Source organism: Amaranthus tricolor, chromosome 5, assembly GCF_026212465.1.
Source record: "Amaranthus tricolor cultivar Red isolate AtriRed21 chromosome 5, ASM2621246v1, whole genome shotgun sequence".
Lineage (NCBI taxonomy): Eukaryota > Viridiplantae > Streptophyta > Magnoliopsida > Caryophyllales > Amaranthaceae > Amaranthus > Amaranthus tricolor.
The window spans coordinates 5,916,594-5,944,467 of record NC_080051.1 but is presented as its reverse complement, the minus strand read 5'-3'; the positions used below and the strand labels follow the sequence as shown (position 1 = coordinate 5,944,467).

The 27,874-nt window shown below is 28.0% G+C and overlaps 1 protein-coding gene across 1 annotated transcript; it reads left to right on the top strand.

The window, feature by feature from the left end:
• The first annotated feature begins 23,615 nt into the window (after nucleotides 1-23,615).
• Nucleotides 23,616-27,339, top strand: LOC130813271 (aluminum-activated malate transporter 2-like). The gene is made up of 6 exons (XM_057679068.1): nucleotides 23,616-24,122; nucleotides 24,236-24,376; nucleotides 24,938-25,210; nucleotides 25,361-25,473; nucleotides 25,694-25,840; nucleotides 26,369-27,339. The coding sequence occupies exons 1-6, from the start codon at nucleotides 23,729-23,731 to the stop codon at nucleotides 26,852-26,854; spliced, it is 1,554 nt and encodes a 517-aa protein (XP_057535051.1). The 5' UTR covers nucleotides 23,616-23,728; the 3' UTR covers nucleotides 26,855-27,339.
• Nucleotides 27,340-27,874: the final 535 nt, after the last annotated feature.

The following is a 27,874-nucleotide window of genomic DNA, read 5'->3' as shown; positions in this document are numbered from 1 at the left end:
ATGAAAAATGAACAATGACCACTGACAATGAACAATGAACAATCAACAATCAACAATCAACAATGAAGAGTGAACAATGAACAATGAGCAATGAACAATGAACAATGAACCATTAACAATGAACAATGAGCAAAGCACAATGAGCAATGAGTAATAAACAATATTCAATGATCAATGAATAATGAACAATGACAATTGATCTAGAAACAATGAGCAATGAGCAATGATAAATAAACAATGGAGAATGAACATTAAACATTGAGTAATGAACAATGAACAATGAACAAGTACGAATGATCATTGAATGATGAACAATAAATAATGAAAACTAAATAACGAACAATGCACAATGAACAATAATAAATCAGCAATCAACAAAGTACAATGAATAATGACCAATAAATACTAAGCAACGAACAATGAAAATTAAAGATTAAACAATTTCAATGAACAATGAATAATGGACATAGAGCAAAGAATAATGAAAAAAGAATACTGAGCAATTAGCAATAAACAATGAATAATGATTAAAAATACATGCGCGATAAACAATGAACAATGAACAACGAACCATAAATCATGAACTAATTAATAATAAACAATCAACAATGGACAATTAATAATGAAAAAAAAACAATGACCAATGACAATGAACGATGAAAAATCAACATTGAAGAGTGAACAATGAAGAATGAGCAATGAACAATGAACAATGAACCATGAACAATGAACAATGAGCAAAGCACAATGAGCAATGAGTAATAAACAATATTCAATGATCAATCAATAATGAACAATGACAACTGATCTAGAAACAATGAGTAATGAGCAATGATAAATAAACAATGGAGAATGAACATTAAATGTGGAGTAATGAACAATGAACAATGACCAATTACGAATGATCATTGAATGATGAACAATAAATAATGTAAACTAAATAACGAACAATGAACAATGAACAATAAGAAATCAGCAATCAACAAAGTACAATGAACAATGACCAATAAATAATGAGCAACGAACAATGAACAATAAAGAATAAACAATGTACAATGAACAATGAATAGTAGAAATGGAGCAAAGAATAATGAAAAAAGAACACTGAGCAATTAGCAATAAACAATGAACAATGATTAATAACCCATGCCCCATGAACAATGAACAATGAACAACGAACCATGAATCATGAACTTATTAATAATAAACAATCAACAATGGACAATAAATAATGAACAATAAAGAATAAATAATGTACAATGAACAACGAATAATGGACATAGAGCAAAGAATAATGAAAAAAGAACACTGAGCAATTAGCAATAAACAATGAACAATGTTTAAAAAGTCATGCGCCATGAACAATGAACAATGAACAACGAATCATGGATCATAAACTAATTAATAATAAACAATCAACAATGGTCAATTAATAATGAACAATAAACAACAAAGATTGAAAAATTAAAAATGACCAATGACAATGAACAATGAAAAATGAACAATCAACAATCAACATTAAAGAATGAAAAATGAACAATGAGCAATAAACAATGAACAATGAGCAATGAACAATGAACAATGAACCATGAACAATGAACAATGAGCAAAGCACAAGGAGCAATGAGTAATAAACAATATTCAATGATCTATGATTAATGAACAATGACAATTGATCTAGAAACAATGAGCAATGAGCAATGATAAATAAAAAATGGAGAATGAACATTAAACATTGAGTAATGAACAATGAACAATGAACAATTACGAATGATCATTGAATGATGAACAATAAATATTGATAACTAAATAACGAACAATGAACAATGAACAATAAGAAATCAGCAATCAACAAAGTACGATGAACAATGAGCAATAAATAATGAGCAACGAACAATGAACAATAAAGAATAAACAATGTACAATGAACAATGAATAATGGACATAGAGAAAAGAATAATGAAAAAAGAACACTGAGCAATTAGTAGTAAACAATGAACAGTGATTAAAAAGCCATGCGCCATGAACATTGAACAATGAACAACGAAACATGAATCATGAACTAATTAATAATAAACAATCAACAATGGACAATTAATAATGAACAATAAACAATAAAGAATGAAAAATGAACAATGACCAATGACAATCAGCAATGAACAACTAACAATGAACAATCAACATTGAAGAATGAACAATGAACAATGAGCAATGAACAATGAACAATGAACCATGAACAATGAACAATGAGCAAAGCACAAGGAGCAATGAGTAATAAACAATATTCAATGATCAATGAATAATGAACAATGACAATTGATCTAGAAACAATGAGCAATGAGCAATGATAAATAAAAAATGGAGAATGAACATTAAACATTAAGTAATGAACAATGAACAATGAACAATTAGGAATGTTCATTGAATGATGAACAATAAATAATGAAAACTAAATAACGAACAATGAACAATGAACAATAAGAAATCAGCAATCAACAAAGTACAATGAACAATGACCAATAAATAATGAGCAACGAACAATGAACAATAAAGAATAAACAATGTACAATGAACAATGAATAATGGACATAGAGCAAAGAATAATGAAAAAAGAACACTGAGCAATTAGCAATAAACAATGAACAATGATTAAAAACCCATGCGCCATGAACAATGAACAATGACCAATGAACAATGAACAATGAACCATGAACAATGAACAATGAGCAAAGCACAATGAGCAATGAGTAATAAACAATATTCAATGATCAATGAATAATGAACAATGACAATTGATCTAGAAACAATGAGCAATGAGCAATGATAAATAAAAAATGGAGAATGAACATTAAACATTAAGTAATGAACAATGAACAATGAACAATTACGAATGTTCATTGAATGATGAACAATAAATAATGAAAACTAAATAACGAACAATGAACAATGAACAATAAGAAATCAGCAATCAACAAAGTACAATGAACAACGACCAATAAATAATGAGCAACGAACATTGAACAATAAAGAATAAATAATGTACAATGAACAATGAATAATGAACATAGAGCAAAGAATAATGAAAACAGTACACTGAGCAATTAGCAATAAATAATGAACAGTGATTAAAAAGTCGTGCGCCATGAACAATGAACAATGAACAACGAAACATGAATCATGAACTAATTAATAATAAACAATCAACAATGGACAATTAATAATGAACAATAAAAAATAAAGAATGAAAAATGAACAATGACCAATGACAATGAACAATGAACAATTAACAATGAACAATCAACATTGAAGAATGAACAATGAACAATGACCAAAGAACAATGAACAATGAACCATGAACAATGAACAATGAGCAAAGCACAATGAGCAATGAGTAATAAACAATATTCAATGATCAATGAATAATGAACAATGACAATTGATCTAGAAACAATGAGCAATGACCAATGATAAATAAATAATGGAGAATGAACATTAAACAATGAGTAAAGAACAATGAACAATGAACAATTACGAATGATCATTGAATGATGAACAATAAATAATGAAAACTAAATAACGAACAATGAACAATGAACAATAAGAAATCAGCAATCAATAAAGTACGATGAACAATGTCCAATAAATAATGAGCAACGAACAATGAACAATAAAGAATAAACAATGTACAATGAACAATGAATAATGGACATAGAGCAAAGAATAATGAAAAAAGAACACTGAGCAATTAGCAATAAACAATGAACAGTGATTGAAAAGCCATTCGCCTTGAACAATGAACAATAAACAACGAAACATGAGTCATGAACTAATTAATAATAAACAATCAACAATGGAAAATTAATAATGAACAATAAATATTAAAGAATGAAAAATGAACAATGAACAATTAACAATGAACAATCAACATTGAAGAATGAACAATGAACAATGAGCAATGAACAATGAACAATGAACCATTAACAATGAAAAATGAGCAATGAGTAATAAACAATATTCAATGATCAATGAATAATGAACAATGACAATTGATCTAGAAACAATGAGCAAGGAGCAATGATAAATAAACAATGGAGAATGAACATTAAACATTGAGTAATGAACAATGAACAATGAACAAGTACGAATGATCATTGAATGATGAACAATAAATAATGAAAACTAAATAACGAACAATGAACAATCAACAATAATAAATCAGCAATCAACAAAGTACAATGAATAATGACCAATAAATAATGAGCAACGAACAATGAAAATTAAAGATTAAACAATGTTCAATGAACAATGAATAATGGACACAGAGCAAAGAATAAAGAAAAAAGAACACTGAGCAATTAGCAATAAACAATGAATAATGAATAAAAAGCCATGCGCCATGAATAATGAACAATGAACAACGAAACATGAATCATGAACTAATTAATAATAAACAATCAACAATGGATAATTAATAATGAACAATAAACAATAAAGAATGAAAAATGAACAACCACCAATGACAATGAACAATGAACAATGAACAATCAACATTAAAGAATGAACAATGAACAATGAGCAATGAACAATGAACAATGAACCATGAACAATGAACAATGAGCAAAGCACAAGGAGCAATGAGTAATAATCATTATTCAATGATCAATGAATAATGAACAATGACAATTGATCTAGAAACAATGAGCAATGACCAATGATAAATAAATAATGGAGAATGAACATTAAACAATGAGTAATGAACAATGAACAATGAACAATTACGAATGATCAGTGAATGATGAACAATAAATAATGTAAACTAAATAACGAACATTGAATAATGAACAATAAGAAATCAGCAATCAACAAAGTACAATGAACAATGACCAATAAATAATGAGCAACGAACAATGAACAATAAAGAATAAACAATGTACAATGAACAATGAATAATGGACATAGAGCAAAGAATAATGAAAAAAGAACACTGAGCAATTAGCAATAAACAATGAACAGTGATTAAAAGGCCATTCGCCATGAACAATGAACAATAAACAACGAAACATGAGTCATGAACTAATTAATAATAAACAATCAACAATGGAAAATTAATAATGAACAATAAATATTAAAGAATGAAAAATGAACAATGAACAATTAACAATGAACAATCAACATTGAAGAATGAACAATGAACAATGAGCAATAAACAATGAACAATGAACCATTAACAATGAAAAATGAGCAATGAGTAATAAACAATATTCAATGATCAATGAATAATGAACAATGACAATTGATCTAGAAACAATGAGCAAGGAGCAATGATAAATAAACAATGGAGAATGAACATTAAACATTGAGTAATGAACAATGAACAATGAACAAGTACGAATGATCATTGAATGATGAACTATAAATAATGAAAACTAAATAACGAACAATGAACAATGAACAATAATAAATCAGCAATCAACAAAGTACAATGAATAATGACCAATAAATAATGAGCAACGAACAATGAAAATTAAAGATTAAACAATGTTCAATGAACAATGAATAATGGACATAGAGCAAAGAATAAAGAAAAAAGAACACTGAGCAATTAGCAATAAACAATGAATAATGAATAAAAAGCCATGCGCCATGAAGAATGAACAATGAACAACGAAACATGAATCATGAACTAATTAATAATAAACAATCAACAATGGATAATTAATAATGAACAATAAACAATAAAGAATGAAAAATGAACAACCACCAATGACAATGAACAATGAACAATGAACAATGAACAATGAACAATCAACATTAAAGAATGAACAATGAACAATGAGCAATGAACAATGAACAATGAACCATGAACAATGAACAATGAGCAAAGCACAAGGAGCAATGAGTAATAATCATTATTCAATGATCAATGAATAATGAACAATGACAATTGATCTAGAAACAATGAGCAACGACCAATGATAAATAAATAATGGAGAATGAACATTAAACAATGAGTAATGAACAATGAACAATGAACAATTACGAATGATCATTGAATGATGAACAATAAAAAATGTAAACTAAATAACGAACATTGAATAATGAACAATAAGAAATCAGCAATCAACAAAGTACAATGAACAATGACCAATAAATAATGAGCAACGAACAATGAACAATAAAGAATAAACAATGTACAATGAACAATGAATAATGGACATAGAGCAAAGAATAATGAAAAAAGAACACGGAGCAATTAGCAATAAACAATGAACAGTGATTAAAAGGCCATTCGCCATGAACAATGAACAATAAACAACGAAACATGAGTCATGAACTAATTAATAATAAACAATCAACAATGGAAAATTAATAATGAACAATAAATATTAAAGAATGAAAAATGAACAATGAACAATTAACAATGAACAATCAACATTGAAGAATGAACAATGAACAATGAGCAATGAATAATGAACAATGAACCATTAACAATGAAAAATGAGCAATGAGTAATAAACAATAATCAATGATCAACGAATAATGAACAATGACAATTGATCTAGAAACAATGAGCAATGAGCAATGATAAATAAACAATGGAGAATGAACATTAAACATTGAGTAATGAACAATGAACAATGAACAAGTACGAATGATCATTGAATGATGAACAATAAATAATGAAAACTAAATAACGAACAATGAACAATGAACAATAATAAATCAGCAATCAACAAAGTACAATGAATAATGACCAATAAATAATAAGCAACGAACAATGAAAATTAAAGATTAAACAATATTCAATGAACAATGAATAATGGACATAAAGCAAAGAATAATGAAAAAAGAACACTGAGCAATTAGCAATAAACAATGAACAGGGATTAAAAGGCCATTCGCCATGAACAATGAACAATAAACAACGAAACATGAGTCATGAACTAATTAATAATAAACAATCAACAATGGAAAATTAATAATGAACAATAAATATTAAAGAATGAAAAATGAACAATCAACAATTAACAATGAACAATCAACATTGAAGAATGAACAATGAACAATGAGCAATGAATAATGAACAATGAACCATTAAAAATGAAAAATGAGCAATGAGTAATAAACAATATTCAATGATCAATGAATAATGAACAATGACAATTGATCTAGAAACAATTAGCAATGAGCAATGATAAATAAACAATGGAGAATGAACATTAAACATTGAGTAATGAACAATGAACAATGAACAAGTACGAATGATCATTGAATGATGAACAATAAATAATGAAAACTAAATAACGAACAATGAACAATGAACAATAATAAATCAGCAATCAACAAAGTACAATGAACAATGACCAATAAATAATGAGCAACGAACAATGAACAATAAAGAATAAACAATGTACAATGAACAATGAATAATGGACATAGAGCAAAGAATAATGAAAAAAGAACACTGAGCAATTAGCAATAAACAATGAACAGGGATTAAAAGGCCATTCGCCATGAACAATGAACAATAAACAACGAAACATGAGTCATGAACTAATTAATAATAAACAATCAACAATGGAAAATTAATAATGAACAATAAATATTAAAGAATGAAAAATGAACAATGAACAATTAACAATGAACAATCAACATTGAAGAATGAACAATGAACAATGAGCAATAAACAATGAACAATGAACCATTAACAATGAAAAATGAGCAATGAGTAATAAACAATATTCAATGATCAATGAATAATGAACAATGACAATTGATCTAGAAACAATGAGCAAGGAGCAATGATAAATAAACAATGGAGAATGAACATTAAACATTGAGTAATGAACAATGAACAATGAACAAGTACGAATGATCATTGAATGATGAACTATAAATAATGAAAACTAAATAACGAACAATGAACAATGAACAATAATAAATCAGCAATCAACAAAGTACAATGAATAATGACCAATAAATAATGAGCAACGAACAATGAAAATTAAAGATTAAACAATGTTCAATGAACAATGAATAATGGACATAGAGCAAAGAATAAAGAAAAAAGAACACTGAGCAATTAGCAATAAACAATGAATAATGAATAAAAAGCCATGCGCCATGAAGAATGAACAATGAACAACGAAACATGAATCATGAACTAATTAATAATAAACAATCAACAATGGATAATTAATAATGAACAATAAACAATAAAGAATGAAAAATGAACAACCACCAATGACAATGAACAATGAACAATGAACAATGAACAATGAACAATCAACATTAAAGAATGAACAATGAACAATGAGCAATGAACAATGAACAATGAACCATGAACAATGAACAATGAGCAAAGCACAAGGAGCAATGAGTAATAATCATTATTCAATGATCAATGAATAATGAACAATGACAATTGATCTAGAAACAATGAGCAACGACCAATGATAAATAAATAATGGAGAATGAACATTAAACAATGAGTAATGAACAATGAACAATGAACAATTACGAATGATCATTGAATGATGAACAATAAAAAATGTAAACTAAATAACGAACATTGAATAATGAACAATAAGAAATCAGCAATCAACAAAGTACAATGAACAATGACCAATAAATAATGAGCAACGAACAATGAACAATAAAGAATAAACAATGTACAATGAACAATGAATAATGGACATAGAGCAAAGAATAATGAAAAAAGAACACGGAGCAATTAGCAATAAACAATGAACAGTGATTAAAAGGCCATTCGCCATGAACAATGAACAATAAACAACGAAACATGAGTCATGAACTAATTAATAATAAACAATCAACAATGGAAAATTAATAATGAACAATAAATATTAAAGAATGAAAAATGAACAATGAACAATTAACAATGAACAATCAACATTGAAGAATGAACAATGAACAATGAGCAATGAATAATGAACAATGAACCATTAACAATGAAAAATGAGCAATGAGTAATAAACAATAATCAATGATCAACGAATAATGAACAATGACAATTGATCTAGAAACAATGAGCAAGGAGCAATGATAAATAAACAATGGAGAATGAACATTAAACATTGAGTAATGAACAATGAACAATGAACAAGTACGAATGATCATTGAATGATGAACTATAAATAATGAAAACTAAATAACGAACAATGAACAATGAACAATAATAAATCAGCAATCAACAAAGTACAATGAATAATGACCAATAAATAATGAGCAACGAACAATGAAAATTAAAGATTAAACAATGTTCAATGAACAATGAATAATGGACATAGAGCAAAGAATAAAGAAAAAAGAACACTGAGCAATTAGCAATAAACAATGAATAATGAATAAAAAGCCATGCGCCATGAAGAATGAACAATGAACAACGATACATGAATCATGAACTAATTAATAATAAACAATCAACAATGGATAATTAATAATGAACAATAAACAATAAAGAATGAAAAATGAACAACCACCAATGACAATGAACAATGAACAATGAACAATGAACAATGAACAATCAACATTAAAGAATGAACAATGAACAATGAGCAATGAACAATGAACAATGAACCATGAACAATGAACAATGAGCAAAGCACAAGGAGCAATGAGTAATAATCATTATTCAATGATCAATGAATAATGAACAATGACAATTGATCTAGAAACAATGAGCAACGACCAATGATAAATAAATAATGGAGAATGAACATTAAACAATGAGTAATGAACAATGAACAATGAACAATTACGAATGATCATTGAATGATGAACAATAAAAAATGTAAACTAAATAACGAACATTGAATAATGAACAATAAGAAATCAGCAATCAACAAAGTACAATGAACAATGACCAATAAATAATGAGCAACGAACAATGAACAATAAAGAATAAACAATGTACAATGAACAATGAATAATGGACATAGAGCAAAGAATAATGAAAAAAGAACACGGAGCAATTAGCAATAAACAATGAACAGTGATTAAAAGGCCATTCGCCATGAACAATGAACAATAAACAACGAAACATGAGTCATGAACTAATTAATAATAAACAATCAACAATGGAAAATTAATAATGAACAATAAATATTAAAGAATGAAAAATGAACAATGAACAATTAACAATGAACAATCAACATTGAAGAATGAACAATGAACAATGAGCAATGAATAATGAACAATGAACCATTAACAATGAAAAATGAGCAATGAGTAATAAACAATAATCAATGATCAACGAATAATGAACAATGACAATTGATCTAGAAACAATGAGCAATGAGCAATGATAAATAAACAATGGAGAATGAACATTAAACATTGAGTAATGAACAATGAACAATGAACAAGTACGAATGATCATTGAATGATGAACAATAAATAATGAAAACTAAATAACGAACAATGAACAATGAACAATAATAAATCAGCAATCAACAAAGTACAATGAATAATGACCAATAAATAATAAGCAACGAACAATGAAAATAAAAGATTAAACAATATTCAATGAACAATGAATAATGGACATAAAGCAAAGAATAATGAAAAAAGAACACTGAGCAATTAGCAATAAACAATGAACAGGGATTAAAAGGCCATTCGCCATGAACAATGAACAATAAACAACGAAACATGAGTCATGAACTAATTAATAATAAACAATCAACAATGGAAAATTAATAATGAACAATAAATATTAAAGAATGAAAAATGAACAATCAACAATTAACAATGAACAATCAACATTGAAGAATGAACAATGAACAATGAGCAATGAATAATGAACAATGAACCATTAAAAATGAAAAATGAGCAATGAGTAATAAACAATATTCAATGATCAATGAATAATGAACAATGACAATTGATCTAGAAACAATTAGCAATGAGCAATGATAAATAAACAATGGAGAATGAACATTAAACATTGAGTAATGAACAATGAACAATGAACAAGTACGAATGATCATTGAATGATGAACAATAAATAATGAAAACTAAATAACGAACAATGAACAATGAACAATAATAAATCAGCAATCAACAAAGTACAATGAATAATGACCAATAAATAATAAGCAACGAACAATGAAAATTAAAGATTAAACAATGTTCAATGAACAATGAATAATGGACATAGAGCAAAGAATAATGAAAAAAGAACACTGAGCAATTAGCAATAAACAATGAACAGGGATTAAAAGGCCATTCGCCATGAACAATGAACAATAAACAACGAAACATGAGTCATGAACTAATTAATAATAAACAATCAACAATGGAAAATTAATAATGAACAATAAATATTAAAGAATGAAAAATGAACAATGAACAATTAACAATGAACAATCAACATTGAAGAATGAACAATGAACAATGAGCAATAAACAATGAACAATGAACCATTAACAATGAAAAATGAGCAATGAGTAATAAACAATATTCAATGATCAATGAATAATGAACAATGACAATTGATCTAGAAACAATGAGCAAGGAGCAATGATAAATAAACAATGGAGAATGAACATTAAACATTGAGTAATGAACAATGAACAATGAACAAGTACGAATGATCATTGAATGATGAACTATAAATAATGAAAACTAAATAACGAACAATGAACAATGAACAATAATAAATCAGCAATCAACAAAGTACAATGAATAATGACCAATAAATAATGAGCAACGAACAATGAAAATTAAAGATTAAACAATGTTCAATGAACAATGAATAATGGACATAGAGCAAAGAATAAAGAAAAAAGAACACTGAGCAATTAGCAATAAACAATGAATAATGAATAAAAAGCCATGCGCCATGAAGAATGAACAATGAACAACGAAACATGAATCATGAACTAATTAATAATAAACAATCAACAATGGATAATTAATAATGAACAATAAACAATAAAGAATGAAAAATGAACAACCACCAATGACAATGAACAATGAACAATGAACAATGAACAATGAACAATCAACATTAAAGAATGAACAATGAACAATGAGCAATGAACAATGAACAATGAACCATGAACAATGAACAATGAGCAAAGCACAAGGAGCAATGAGTAATAATCATTATTCAATGATCAATGAATAATGAACAATGACAATTGATCTAGAAACAATGAGCAACGACCAATGATAAATAAATAATGGAGAATGAACATTAAACAATGAGTAATGAACAATGAACAATGAACAATTACGAATGATCATTGAATGATGAACAATAAAAAATGTAAACTAAATAACGAACATTGAATAATGAACAATAAGAAATCAGCAATCAACAAAGTACAATGAACAATGACCAATAAATAATGAGCAACGAACAATGAACAATAAAGAATAAACAATGTACAATGAACAATGAATAATGGACATAGAGCAAAGAATAATGAAAAAAGAACACGGAGCAATTAGCAATAAACAATGAACAGTGATTAAAAGGCCATTCGCCATGAACAATGAACAATAAACAACGAAACATGAGTCATGAACTAATTAATAATAAACAATCAACAATGGAAAATTAATAATGAACAATAAATATTAAAGAATGAAAAATGAACAATGAACAATTAACAATGAACAATCAACATTGAAGAATGAACAATGAACAATGAGCAATGAATAATGAACAATGAACCATTAACAATGAAAAATGAGCAATGAGTAATAAACAATAATCAATGATCAACGAATAATGAACAATGACAATTGATCTAGAAACAATGAGCAATGAGCAATGATAAATAAACAATGGAGAATGAACATTAAACATTGAGTAATGAACAATGAACAATGAACAAGTACGAATGATCATTGAATGATGAACAATAAATAATGAAAACTAAATAACGAACAATGAACAATGAACAATAATAAATCAGCAATCAACAAAGTACAATGAATAATGACCAATAAATAATAAGCAACGAACAATGAAAATTAAAGATTAAACAATATTCAATGAACAATGAATAATGGACATAAAGCAAAGAATAATGAAAAAAGAACACTGAGCAATTAGCAATAAACAATGAACAGGGATTAAAAGGCCATTCGCCATGAACAATGAACAATAAACAACGAAACATGAGTCATGAACTAATTAATAATAAACAATCAACAATGGAAAATTAATAATGAACAATAAATATTAAAGAATGAAAAATGAACAATCAACAATTAACAATGAACAATCAACATTGAAGAATGAACAATGAACAATGAGCAATGAATAATGAACAATGAACCATTAAAAATGAAAAATGAGCAATGAGTAATAAACAATATTCAATGATCAATGAATAATGAACAATGACAATTGATCTAGAAACAATTAGCAATGAGCAATGATAAATAAACAATGGAGAATGAACATTAAACATTGAGTAATGAACAATGAACAATGAACAAGTACGAATGATCATTGAATGATGAACAATAAATAATGAAAACTAAATAACGAACAATGAACAATGAACAATAATAAATCAGCAATCAACAAAGTACAATGAATAATGACCAATAAATAATAAGCAACGAACAATGAAAATTAAAGATTAAACAATGTTCAATGAACAATGAATAATGGACATAGAGCAAAGAATAATGAAAAAAGAACACTGAGCAATTAGCAATAAACAATGAACAGGGATTAAAAGGCCATTCGCCATGAACAATGAACAATAAACAACGAAACATGAGTCATGAACTAATTAATAATAAACAATCAACAATGGAAAATTAATAATGAACAATAAATATTAAAGAATGAAAAATGAACAATCAACAATTAACAATGAACAATCAACATTGAAGAATGAACAATGAACAATGAGCAATGAATAATGAACAATGAACCATTAAAAATAAAAAATGAGCAATGAGTAATAAACAATATTCAATGATCAATGAATAATGAACAATGACAATTGATCTAGAAACAATGAGCAATGAGCAATGATAAATAAACAATGGAGAATGAACATTAAACATTGAGTAATGAACAATGAACAATGAACAAGTACGAATGATCATTGAATGATGAACAATAAATAATGAAAACTAAATAACGAACAATGAACAATGAACAATAATAAATCAGCAATCAACAAAGTACAATGAATAATGACCAATAAATAATAAGCAACGAATAATGAAAATTAAAGATTAAACAATGTTCAATGAACAATGAATAATGGACATAGAGCAAAGAATAATGAAAAAAGAACACTGAGCAATTAGCAATAAACAAAGAATAATGATTAAAAATACATGCGCGATGAACAATGAACAATGAACAACGAACCATAAATCATGAACTAATTAATAATAAACAATCAACAATGGACAAATAATAATGAAAAATAAACAATGACCAATGACAATGAACAATGAACAATGAACAATGAACAATCAACATTGAAGAGTGAACAATGAACAATGAGCAATGAACAATGAACAATGAACCATGAACAATGAACAATGAGCAAAGCACAATGAGCAATGAGTAATAAAAAATATTCAATGATCAATCAATAATGAACAATGACAATTGATCTAGAAACAATGAGCAATGAGCAATGATAAATAAACAATGGAGAATGAACATTAAATATGGAGTAATGAACAATGAACAATGAACAATTACGAATGATCATTGAATGATGAACAATAAATAATGTAAACTAAATAACGAACATTGAACAATGAACAATAAGAAATCAACAATCAACAAAGTACAATGAACAATGACCAATAAATAATGAGCAACGAACAATGAACAATAAAAAATAAACGATGTACAATGAACGATGAATAATGGACATAGCGCAAAGAATAATGAAAAAAGAACACTTAGCAATTAGCAATAAACAATGAACAGTGATTAAAAAGCCATGCGCCATGAACAATGAACAATGTACAATGAACAATGAATATTGGACATAGTGCAAAGAATAATGAAAAAAGAACACTGAGCAATTAGCAATAAACAATGAACAATGATTAAAAATCCATGCCCCATGAACAATGAACAATGAACAACGAAAAACTAATAAACAATAAAGAATGAAAAACTAACAATGACCAATGACAATGAACAATCAACAATCAACAATCAACAATCAACATTAAAGAATGAACAATGAACAATGAGCAATGAACAATGAACAATGAACCATTAGCAATGAACAATGAGCAAAGCACAATGAGCAATGAGTAATAAACAATATTGAATGATCAATGAATAATGAACAATGACAATTGATCTAGAAACAATGAGCAATGAGCAATGATAAATAAATAATGGAGAATGAATATTAAACATTTAGTAATGAATAATGAACAATGAAGAATTACGAATGATCATGGAATGATGAACAATAAATAATGAAAACTAAATAACGAACAATGGACAATGAACAATAATAAATCAGGAATCGACAAAGTACAATGAATAATAACCAATAAATAATGAGCAACGAACAATGAAAAATAAAGATTAAACAATGTTCAATGAACAATGAATGATGGACATAGAGCAAAGAATAATGAAAAAAGAACACTGAGCAATTAGCAATAAATAATGAATAATGATTAAAAAGCCATGCGCCATGAACAATGAACAATTAACAACGAAATATGAATCATGAACTAATTAATAATAAACAATCAACAATGGACAATTAATAATGAACAATAAACAAAAAAGAATGAAAAATGAACAATGACCAATGACAATGAACAATGAACAATGTACAATGAACAATCAACATTGAAGAATGAATAATGAACAATGAGCAATGAAAAATAAACAATGAACTATGAACAATGAACACTGAGCAAAGCACAATGAGCAATGAGTAATAAACAATATTCAATGATCAATGAATAATGAACAATGACAATTGATCTAGAAACAATGAGCAATGAGCAATGATTAATAAACAATGGAGAATGAACATTAAATATTGAGTAATGAATAATGAACAATGAAAAATTACGAATGATCATTGAATGATGAACAATAAATAATGTAAACTAAATAACGAACAATGAACAATGAACAATAAGAAATCAGCAATAAACAAAGTACAATGAACAATGACCAATAAATAATGAGCAACGAACAATGAACAATAAAGAATAAACAATGTACAATGCACAATGAATAATGGACATAGAGCAAAGAATAATGAAAAAAGAACACTGAGCAATTAGCAATAAACAATGAACAGTGATTAAAAAGCCATGCGCCATGAACAATGAACAATGAACAACGAAACATGAATCATGAACTAATTAAAAATAAACAATCAACAATGGACAACTAATAATGAACAATAAACAATAAAGAATGAAAAATGAACAATGACCAATGAAAATGAACAATGAACAATTAACAATGAACAATCAACATTGAAGAATGAACAATGAACAATGAACAATGAACAATGAACAATGAGCCATGAACAATGAACAATGAGCAAAGCACAATGAGCAATGAGTAATAAACAATATTCAATGATCAATGAATAATGAACAATGACAATTGATCTAGAAACAATGAGCAATGAGCAATGATAAATAAACAATGGAGAATGAACATTAAACATTGAGTAATGAACAATAAACAATGAACAATTACGAATGATCATTGAATGTAAATAATGAAAACTAAATAACGAACAATGAACAATGAACAATAAGAAATCAGCAATCAACAAAGTACAATGAACAACGACCAATAAATAATGAGCAACGAACAATGAACAATAAAGAATAAACAATGTACAATGAACAATGAATAATGGACATAGAGCAAAGAATAATGAAAAAAGAACACTGAGCAATTTGCAATAAACAATGAACAGTGATTAAAAAGCCATGCGCCATGAACAATGAACAATGAACAACGAAACATGAGTCATGAACTAATTAATAATAAACAATCAACAATGGAAAATTAATAACGAACAATAAACAATAAAGAATGAAAAACTAACAATGACCAATGACAATGAACAATGAACAATGAACAATGAACAATCAACATTAAAGAATGAACAATGAACAATGAGCAATGAACAATTAACAATGAACCATTAACAATGAACAACGAGCAAAGCACAATGACCAATGAGTAATAAACAATATTCAATGATCAATGAATAATGAACAATGACAATTGATCTAAAAACAATGAGCAATGAGCAATGATAAATAAACAATGGAGAATGAACATTAAACATTGAGTAATCAATAATGAACAATGAACAATTACGAATGATCATTGAATGATGAACAATAGATAATGAAAACTAAATAACGAACAATGAACAATGAACAATAATAAATCAGGAATCAACAAAGTACAATGAATAATGACCAATAAATAATGAGCAACAAAGAATGAAAAATAAAGATTAAACAATGTTCAATGAAAAATGAATAATGGACATAGAGCAAAGAATAATGAAAAATGACACTGAGCAATTAGCAATAAACAATGAATAATGATTAAAAAGCCATGCGCCATGAACAATGAACAATGAACAACGAAATATGAATCATGAACTAATTAATAATAAACAATCAACAATGGACAATTAATAATGAACAATAAACAATAAAGAATGAAAAATGAACAATCACCAATGACAATGAACAATGAACAATCAACATTGAAGAACGAACAATAAACAATGAGCAATGAAAAATAAACAATGAACCATGAACAATGAACACTGAGCAAAGCACAATGAGCAATGAGTAATAAACAATATTCAATGATCAATGAATAATGAACAATGACAATTGATCTAGAAACAATGAGCAATGAGCAATGATAAATAAACAATGGAGAATGAACATTAAATATTGAGTAATGAATAATGAACAATGAACAATTACGAATGATCATTGAATGATGAACAATAAATAATGTAAAATAAATAACGAACAATGAACAATGAACAATAAGAAATCAGCAATCAACAAAGTACAATGAACAATGACCAATAAATAATGAGCAACGAACAATGTACAATAAAGAATAAACAATGTACAATGAACAATGAATATTGGACATAGAGCAAAGAATAATGAAAAAAGAACACTGAGCAATTAGAGATAAACAAAGAACAATGATTAAAAACCCATGCCCCATGAACAACGAAAAATGAACAACGAACCATGAATCATGAACTGATTAATAATAAACAATCAACAATGGACAATTAATAGTGAACAATAAAAAATAAAGAATGAAAAATGAACAATGACCAATGACAATGAACAATGAACAATGAACATCAACAATCAACATTGAAGAATGAACAATGAACAATGAGCAATGAACAATGAACAATGAACCATGAACAATGAACAATGAGCAAAGCACAATGAGCAATGAGTAATAAACAATATTCAATGATCAATGAATAATGAACAATGACAATTGATCTAGAAACAATAAGCAATGAGCAATGATAAATAAATAATGGAGAATGAACATTAAACATTGAGTAATGAACAAGGATAATGAACAATTACGAATGATCATTGAATGATGAACAATAAATAATGAAAACTAAAAAACAAACAATGAACAATGAACAATAAGAAATCAGTAATCAACAAAGTACATTGAACAATGACCAATAAATAACGAGCAACGAACAATGAACAATAAAGAATAAATAATGTACAATGAACAATGAATAAGGGACATAGAGCAAAGAATAATGAAAAAATAACACTGAGCAATTAGCAATAAACAATGAACATTGATTAAAATGTCATGCGCCATGAATAATGAACAATGAACAACTAATCATGAATCATGAACTAATTAATAATAAACAATCAACAATGGACAATTAATAATGAACAATAAACAATAAAGAATGAAAAATGAACAATTACCAATGACAATGAACAATGAACAATGAACAATGAACAATCAACATTAAAGAAAGAACAATGAACAATGAGCAATGAACAATGAACAATGAACCATGAACAATGAATAATGAGCAATGAATAATGAGCAAAGCACAAGGAGCAATGAGTAATAAACAATATTCAATGATCAATGAAAAATGAAAAATGACAATTGATCTAGAAACAATGAGCAATGAGCAATGATAAATAAACAATGGAGAATGAACATTAAACATTGAGTAATAAACAATGAACAATGAACAATTACGAATGATCATTGAATGATGAACAATAAATAATGAAAACTAAATAACGAACAATGAACAATGAACAATAAGAAATCAGTAATCAACAAAGTTCAATGAATAATGACCAATAAATAATGAGCTACGAACAATGAAAAATAAAGATTAAATAATGTTCAATGAACAATGAATAATGGACATAGAGCAAAGAATAATGAAAAAAGAACACTGAGCAATTAGCAATAAACAAAGAACAATGATTAAAAACCCATGCCCCATGAACAATGAACAATGAACAACGAACCATTAATCATGAACTTAATAATAATAAACAATCAACAATGGACAATTAATAATGAACAATAAAAAATAAAGAATGAAAAATGAACAATGACCAATGACAATGAACAATGAACAATGAACATCAACAATCAACATTGAGGAATGAACAATGAACAATGAGCAATGAACAATGAACAATGAACCATGAACAATGAACAATGAGCAAAGCACAATGAGCAATGAGTAATAAACAATATTCAATGAACAATGAATAATGAACAATGACAATTGATCTAGAAACAATGAGCAATGAGCAATGATAAATAAATAATGGAGAATGAACATTAAACATTGAGTAATGAACAAGGAAAATGAACAATTACGAATGATCATTGAATGATGAACAATAAATAATGAAAACTAAAAAACAAACAATGAATAATGAACAATAAGAAATCAGTAATCAACAAAGTACAATGAACAATGACCAATAAATAATGAGCAACGAACAATGAACAATAAAGAATAAACAATGTACAATGAACAATGAATAATGGACATAGAGCAAAGAATAATGAAAAAAGAACACTGAGCAATTAGCAATAAACAATGAACAATGATTAAAAAGTCATGCGCCATGAATCATGAACAATGAACAACGAATCATGAATCATGAACTATTTAATAATAAACAATCAACAATGGACAATTAATAATGAACAATAAACAATAAAGAATGAAAAATGAACAATGACCAATGACAATGAACAAAGAACAATGAACAATCAACAATCAACATTAAAGAACGAACAATGAACAATGAGCAATGAACAATGAACAATGAACCATGAACAATGAACAATGAGCAAAGCACAAGGAGCAATGAGTAATAAACAATATTCAATGATCAATGAATAATCAAAAATGACAATTGATCTAGAAACAATGAGCAATGAGCAATGATAAATAGACAATGGAGAATGAACATTAAACATTGAGTAAGGAACAATGAACAATGAACAATTACGAATGATCATTGAATGATGAACAATAAATAATGAAAACTAAATAACGAACAATGAACAATGAACAATAAGAAATCAGCAATCAACAAAGTACAATGAATAATGACCAATAAATAATGAGCAACGAACAATGAAAAATAAAGATTAAACAATGTTTAATGAACAATGAATAATGCACATAGAGCAAAGAATAATGAAAAAAGAACACTGAGCAGTTAGCAATAAACAATGAATAATGATTAAAAAGCCATGCGCCATGAACAATGAACACTGAACAACGAACCATGAATCATGAACTAATTAATAATAAACAATCAAAAATGGATAATTAATAATGAACAATAAACAATAAAGAATGAAAATTGAACAATGACCAATGACAATGAACAATGAACAATGAACATCAACAATCAACATTGAAGAATCAACAATGAACAATGAGCAATAAAAAATGAACAATGAACCATGAAAAAAGAACAATGAGCAAAGCACAATGAGCAATGAGTAATAAACAATATTCAATGAACAATGAATAATGAACAATGACAATTGATCTAGAAACAATGAGCAATGAGCAATGATAAATAAACTATGGAGAATGAACATTAAATACTGAGTAATGAACAATGAACAATGAACAATTACGAATGATCATTGAAAAATGAACAATAAATAATGTAAACTAAATAACGAACAATGAACAATGAACAATAAGAAATCAGCAATCGACAAAGTACAATGCACAATGACCAATAAATAATGAGCAACGAACAATGAACAATAAAGAATAAACAATGTACAATGAACAATGAATAATGGACATAGAGCAAAGAATAATGAAAAAAGAAAACTGAGCAATTAGCAATAAACAATGAACAGTGATTAAAAAGCCATGCGCCTTGAACAATGAACAATGAACTACGAAACATGAATCATGAACTAATTAATAATAAACAATCAACAATGGACAATTAATAATGAACAATAAACAATAAAGAATGAAAAATGAACAATGACCAATGACAATGAACAATGAACAATTAACAATGAACAATCAACATTGAAGAATGAACAATGAACAATGAGCAATGAACAATGAACAATGAACCATGAACAATGAACAATGAACAAAGCACAATGAGCAATGAGTAATAAACAATATTCAAAGATCAATGAATAATGAACAATGACTATTTATCTAGAAAAAATGAGCAATGAGCAATGATAAATAAACAATGGAGGATGAACATTAAACATTGAATAATGAACAATGAATAATTAACAATTACGAATGATCATTGAATGATGAACAATAAATAAAGAAAACTAAATAACGAACAATGAACAATGAACAATAAGAAATCAGCAATCAATAAAGTACAATGAATAATGACCAATAAATAATGAGCAATGAACAATGAAAAATAAAGATTAAACAATGTTCAATGAACAATGAATAATGGACATAGACCAAAGAATAATGAAAAAAGAACACTGAGCAGTTAGCAATAAACAATGAATAATGATTAAAAAGCCATGCGCCATGAACAATGAACACTGAACAACGAACCATTAATCATGAACTAATTAATAATAAACAATCAACAATGGACAATTAATAATGAACAATAAACAATAAAGAATGAAAAATGAACAATGACAAATGACAATGAACAATCAACAATCAACAATCAACAATCAACATTGAAGAATGAACAATGAACAATGAGCAATAAAAAATGAAAAATGAACCATGAAAAAAGAACAATGAGCAAAGCACAATGAGCAATGAGTAATAAACAATATTCAATGATCAATGAATAATGAACAATGACAATTGATCTAGAAATAATGAGCAATGAGCAATGATAAATAAAGAATGGAGAATGAACATTAAATATTGAGTAATGAACAATGAACAATGAACAATTACGAATGATCATTGAATGATGAACAATTAATAATGTAAACTAAATAACGAACAATTAACAATGAACAATAAGAAATCAGCAATCAACAAAGTACAATGAACAATGACCAATAAATAATGAGCACCGAACAATGAACAATAAAGATTAAACAATGTTCAATGAACAATGAATAATGGACATAGAGCAACGAATAATGATAAAAGAACACTGAGCAATTAGCAATAAACAATGAACAATGATTAAAAAGCCATGCACCATGAACAATGAACAATAAACAACGAACCATGAATCATGAACTAATTAATAATAAACAATCAACAATGGATAATTAATATTGAACAATAAACAATAAAGAATGAAAACTGAACAATGACCAATGACAATGGACAATGAACAATGAACAATGAACAATCAACATTGAAGAATGAACAATGAACAATGAACAATGAACAATGAGCAATGAACAATGAACAATGAACCATTGCTTTGAAGTGGACCTCGATAGACCTTTTACAAGTTATCTCAATATTCGGCCTTGATCAGAAAAAACAACCCAATAATTGACCCCATAACAATTTTAAATTTTTATGTCGTGAGTATGAGTTTAAAATCAAACGCCTTTTAATTCTACTCGAACACAATCACTCAAGTGTAAAAGATAATATAATATTTTTTTCATACTTTTTGTTTAATACTTATATTTCTAATAAAGTTCTAACAAATATTAGTTTTTATGAAAAAAAAAAAAAGACGGACGATACTTTGAGTATACGAGGAAAGTTCATGGAAGAAGTGAAATAGTAAATTAAATAAAACTCCAATCAGTTTAATGAATGGTGTCAGGCTTAAGTGAGTAACGCACTTGGGTGGCTAGCGTTGGTGTACGAAGTGCCGTGACTTTTTGACCCTCTTCAATATGACAAACTACGAATAAACCAAATTGAACTTCCTCTCCTGATCCGATCCTTCTCTGAATCCCCGTGCTAAATCTACACCTGCGGCTCTCATTTCACGTCACATTCTTACAACAGTGGTCACCACTAATTACTCATCTCTATAGCTTCCTCAGTTTTCTCACACCGTTCATACACGCATTCAACTTTCAAAACGACAACACTAAGTGGTTTTCATATAATAATGTTCTCCTTTTTTCTTATTTTATTATTTCTAAATCTTTAACATAATAATATTTCATTCTACTCTAAGCACTATAAATACTGATAAATAAGTGCCTATGTTGGGTACCTTCCACTTCTCATGCCCATATCATATCTTATTCTTCCTCTTTATAATTTTAATAAAGCAAAGCAAAAAGAAGACACTCAACAATATGGACAGTAGTGAAGTCATTACATCTACAAATGATGAAAATTTTGGTTGTTTCACTCGTGTTTGTAATAAAATCAGGTCCTTGTTTAAGAGACTGTATGAAAATATGATTAAATTTGGCCGGGAGGCGATGAAATTAGGAAAAGATGATCCTAGAAGAATTTACCACGCCTTAAAAGTTGGATTAGCGATTACGGTGGTTTCTTTATTCTATTATTTCCAACCTATCTATGATGGGTTTGGTGTGTCTGCTATGTGGGCTGTTATTACGGTCGTCGTAGTTTTCGAGTACACTGTAGGTAAATATACGCGCGCAGTACGAAGTCTAATACTATATCTTATAGAATCTATAATGTACGTAGTGTGAATTAAGAGAAATACGGTCAGAAAATCTAATATGTTTGTGATGCAGGAGCAACCTTAGGGAAGGGTTTCAATAGAATGATATCAACCCTTGTAGCAGGGTTTCTAGGAGTGATAGCTCATTACGTGGCTGATCTTTCTGGGAACACAGGAGAGCCTATTTTACTTGCTCTCTTTGGCTTTATAGTAGGTAATTACATTTTCTATTTATTTTTGTAACTCAAGGGTAAAAAGTCTAAAAAAATGTAAAATAATCAGAAACTCAAAAATTATAATTTATTTTTGCCCCAGTCTCTAAGCGAATGTTTGCAAGCTTTTTGCCGCGCGTTTATTTGTAGAACATACAGGATTCCATTCATAGTGTAAAAATAAGGACATGTCTGCATCATATAATCTCATAGCGGTTTTTAACACAAATAAATTGCTATTTTGCTGCGTTTTAAAAATGTAACGAAACGTCAAAACCGTATGAAAGTATGATTTGATCGATATTAATTAGATGTTACGATAACCACCGCGATGGCGACTATTACACTATGGATTTGAGTAGAAGGTTGTCTATAAACTTATCCTGCATATCTACAAAACTAATCGGCTACCATATGATGTTTTTCTTAATGGAAGTTTTAAAGGATGACCTAAACCCAGATCTTCCCTTACTCTTTCTTATATATTTACATTCTCATGGACATTGGCTAATTTTAAAGTAATTTTAAGAATATGTTGTAACAAAGAATAATTTACGGTGCAGCTGCAATATTTACATTTATGAGGTTTTTTCCAAAGTTGAAGGCGAGATATGATTATGGACTAATGATATTCATATTAACGTTCGCTTTGGTTGCCGTATCGGGGTATCGAGATGATGAGGTGATAAAGATGGCGCAACAAAGATTGTGGACGGTTATGATTGGAAGTATTATTGCAATGCTCATTTGCGTATTCATTTCCCCTGTTTGGACTGGAACTGAACTCAACAATCTTATTGCTTCCAACATTGAAAAGCTTGCCATATTTTTTGAAGGTACGTTCCAACACCATTATTCTTTTATGTACCACTTTAATTAATTCATTAATAATAATTTAATTCGATGCTTTTAACTTTTTTAAAACATTTTCTATGGGTGAAATTTTTTTAACTATAATACACTCTTACTTCAAAACGTACATGCAGGATTTGGAAGTGAATATCTTAAAACAACAGAACAAAAGCCAAAGCAAGACCGCTCTAATTTTCGACAACAGTACAAAATTGCTCTAGGTACTAAAAGCACTGAAGAGACCATGGTAAACTCTTAATCTCTTACCATTATGTTTAATCTTCTTCACATATTTTTTTAAAATAAGTTTTGAGTTTGCACGAAAGAGATTTGAAATTATCGTAACAAAATTATATGGTGCACAATTTAAGGCTCGGAGGAAATATTATTCCTACTCATATTTTGAAAGATTCTATAATATTTAGCTAGAGTTTTGATATATGTATTGGACAATTATGTTTTTGTAGGCGAACTTTGCTAAATGGGAGCCAGCCCACGGCAAGTTTAAATTTCGGCACCCATGGAAACAATATCTAAAGATCGGAACCCTAGTTCGACAATGTGCTTTCCGAGTTGATGCACTCGACAATTACCTTGACTATGACATGCAACAAGTATGTATTTAATAATTATTATATTTCTTTTTTATCTTAACAAAAATACAAGATGTCAAATATGATAAAAAAAATCATGTTATACACATAATACCTTCTCCAAAGCCAGGGAAAGAGAAATATGATCAAAGAAATCTCCAAATAAAGAATGGAAAAATATCCTATAAACACTGCCCCAAACTAGAAACTTTAAACGTAGATACATAATGTATGATATATAAGTAACTATAAATCTTTATTTGATACAACAAAAGGTGACATGATACAAAATTTAATGTCTTGGAATATGTTATACACTTTCTTCAACACACGAGTGCCCCAATTTGCTCTTGATAATATTCTGCTTGTAAATAAAATATAAATAAGATTAAAACATCAAATTTATTTGTGATGTTGGCTTTTGATAAAAAGTCAAAAAAATCAATTCAAAACAAAAGTTTAAAACTATAGTTGAAGCTCTAAGGTATAATATACACTGATTTGAATCTACGATTTTATAGATTGATTTAGTTCTATTATTTGTTTCAGACACAACCTGTAATCCAAGAAAATTTCAAACAAATATGCAAAAAGTTGAGCTATGAATTAGGCAATGTTATGAAAGAAGTAGCATCAAGTATCAAGAAGATGAAAAAAACATCAGCAGTAAAATCACAGTTGACTGATACAAAACTTGCTGTTCGGGATCTAAAAACTTTGCTTCAAGACAAAAGTTTATGGGAAAAATTCAATCTTTTAGAAGTGTTACCAGTTGCAACTGTTGCTTCAATACTTATTGAAATTGTAAATTGTATAGAAAATATAGTAGAAGAGGTACATGAATTAGGTTGCATGGCAAATTTTAAGTCTATGGAAAACGCAATTGGACCAGTAAAAGAGTTGTCTGACGTTATTAGACCTCATTATATTGTCACCGTTGATGATGACGAAGAAGCAACTAATAAGAGCAATGTAATTCCAAATCACAAAGGGATGATTTCACCAGCAGAAGCAGAAATAAAGAGTATAGGCTAAGCATGCTATGAATTAGGGCGACTATATGACTTGTAAATAATATTACTAATTATAGAGGCCAAAAATAACTCGAAATCGTAGTGATGTTTTTGCCAAGGATGTCTTGACCTAGTTGTTAAGAGTTAAGACTAAGGTACGTACTAATAGGTACATTAGGTCTGTGCGCTTAAAATTATGTTCTATCATTGTAATATTAAATTTGTAATGGGTTTCACACTAATATTTCGAAAATTTAAAGAAGGATGAAGAAAAACATAGTATACACATGCATGAGAAAAAAGAACAAAGTTTTAAATGGATAAAGTACATACACCGTACCAATATAAATGGTGAGCCTTAGACACCTTCTACTCACATAGTATTATATTTTGTCAAGGATTAATACATATAGAAATATAACTCACAATCTAAGAACTCGCTTACTTGAGTTTAAAGTTCTCTCCTTTGATGAAAGTTTCACACCAAAGGAAAGAAGACACATCCTTAGGCTCTGAAATCATATTTATATCTTTATAAGAGCCACGCACTTACTTCTAAAATGATTTTAGGGCATTATCTAGCCGACAAAATCAGTAAAAAAGAATCTTATAAACGGATATCATGGTAGAGAATTTTTTTTACTGTAAGGACACGTGTATGTGTAGCTAACAGATTGATCAAAAGGAAGCTAGTTTAATTATTTTATTTATCCTAATGATTATGCAATATAAAACTGCAATAACAAGCATTCTAAGGCATTAAGATTTAAACTTTATCCCTACAACACCTAAGAATAGTGTTATGGGTGTAATGTGTGAATAAACAACTTAAAACTTTTGAACTAGGATGAAATCAATAAGAAATAAAGCAATAAACTAGATACAAAAGATTTGCGAGTTTCACTCAATGTGGGTTACGTCCTCTGTGGTGGTTAGCTTGATTGCATTATAGAGAATTCAATAGATTTCTTGAAGAACTATTACAATGGAGAGATTACACTTAGAAGATGAGAAGAGAAAGAAGAGGATTTTTGTTTTGCTT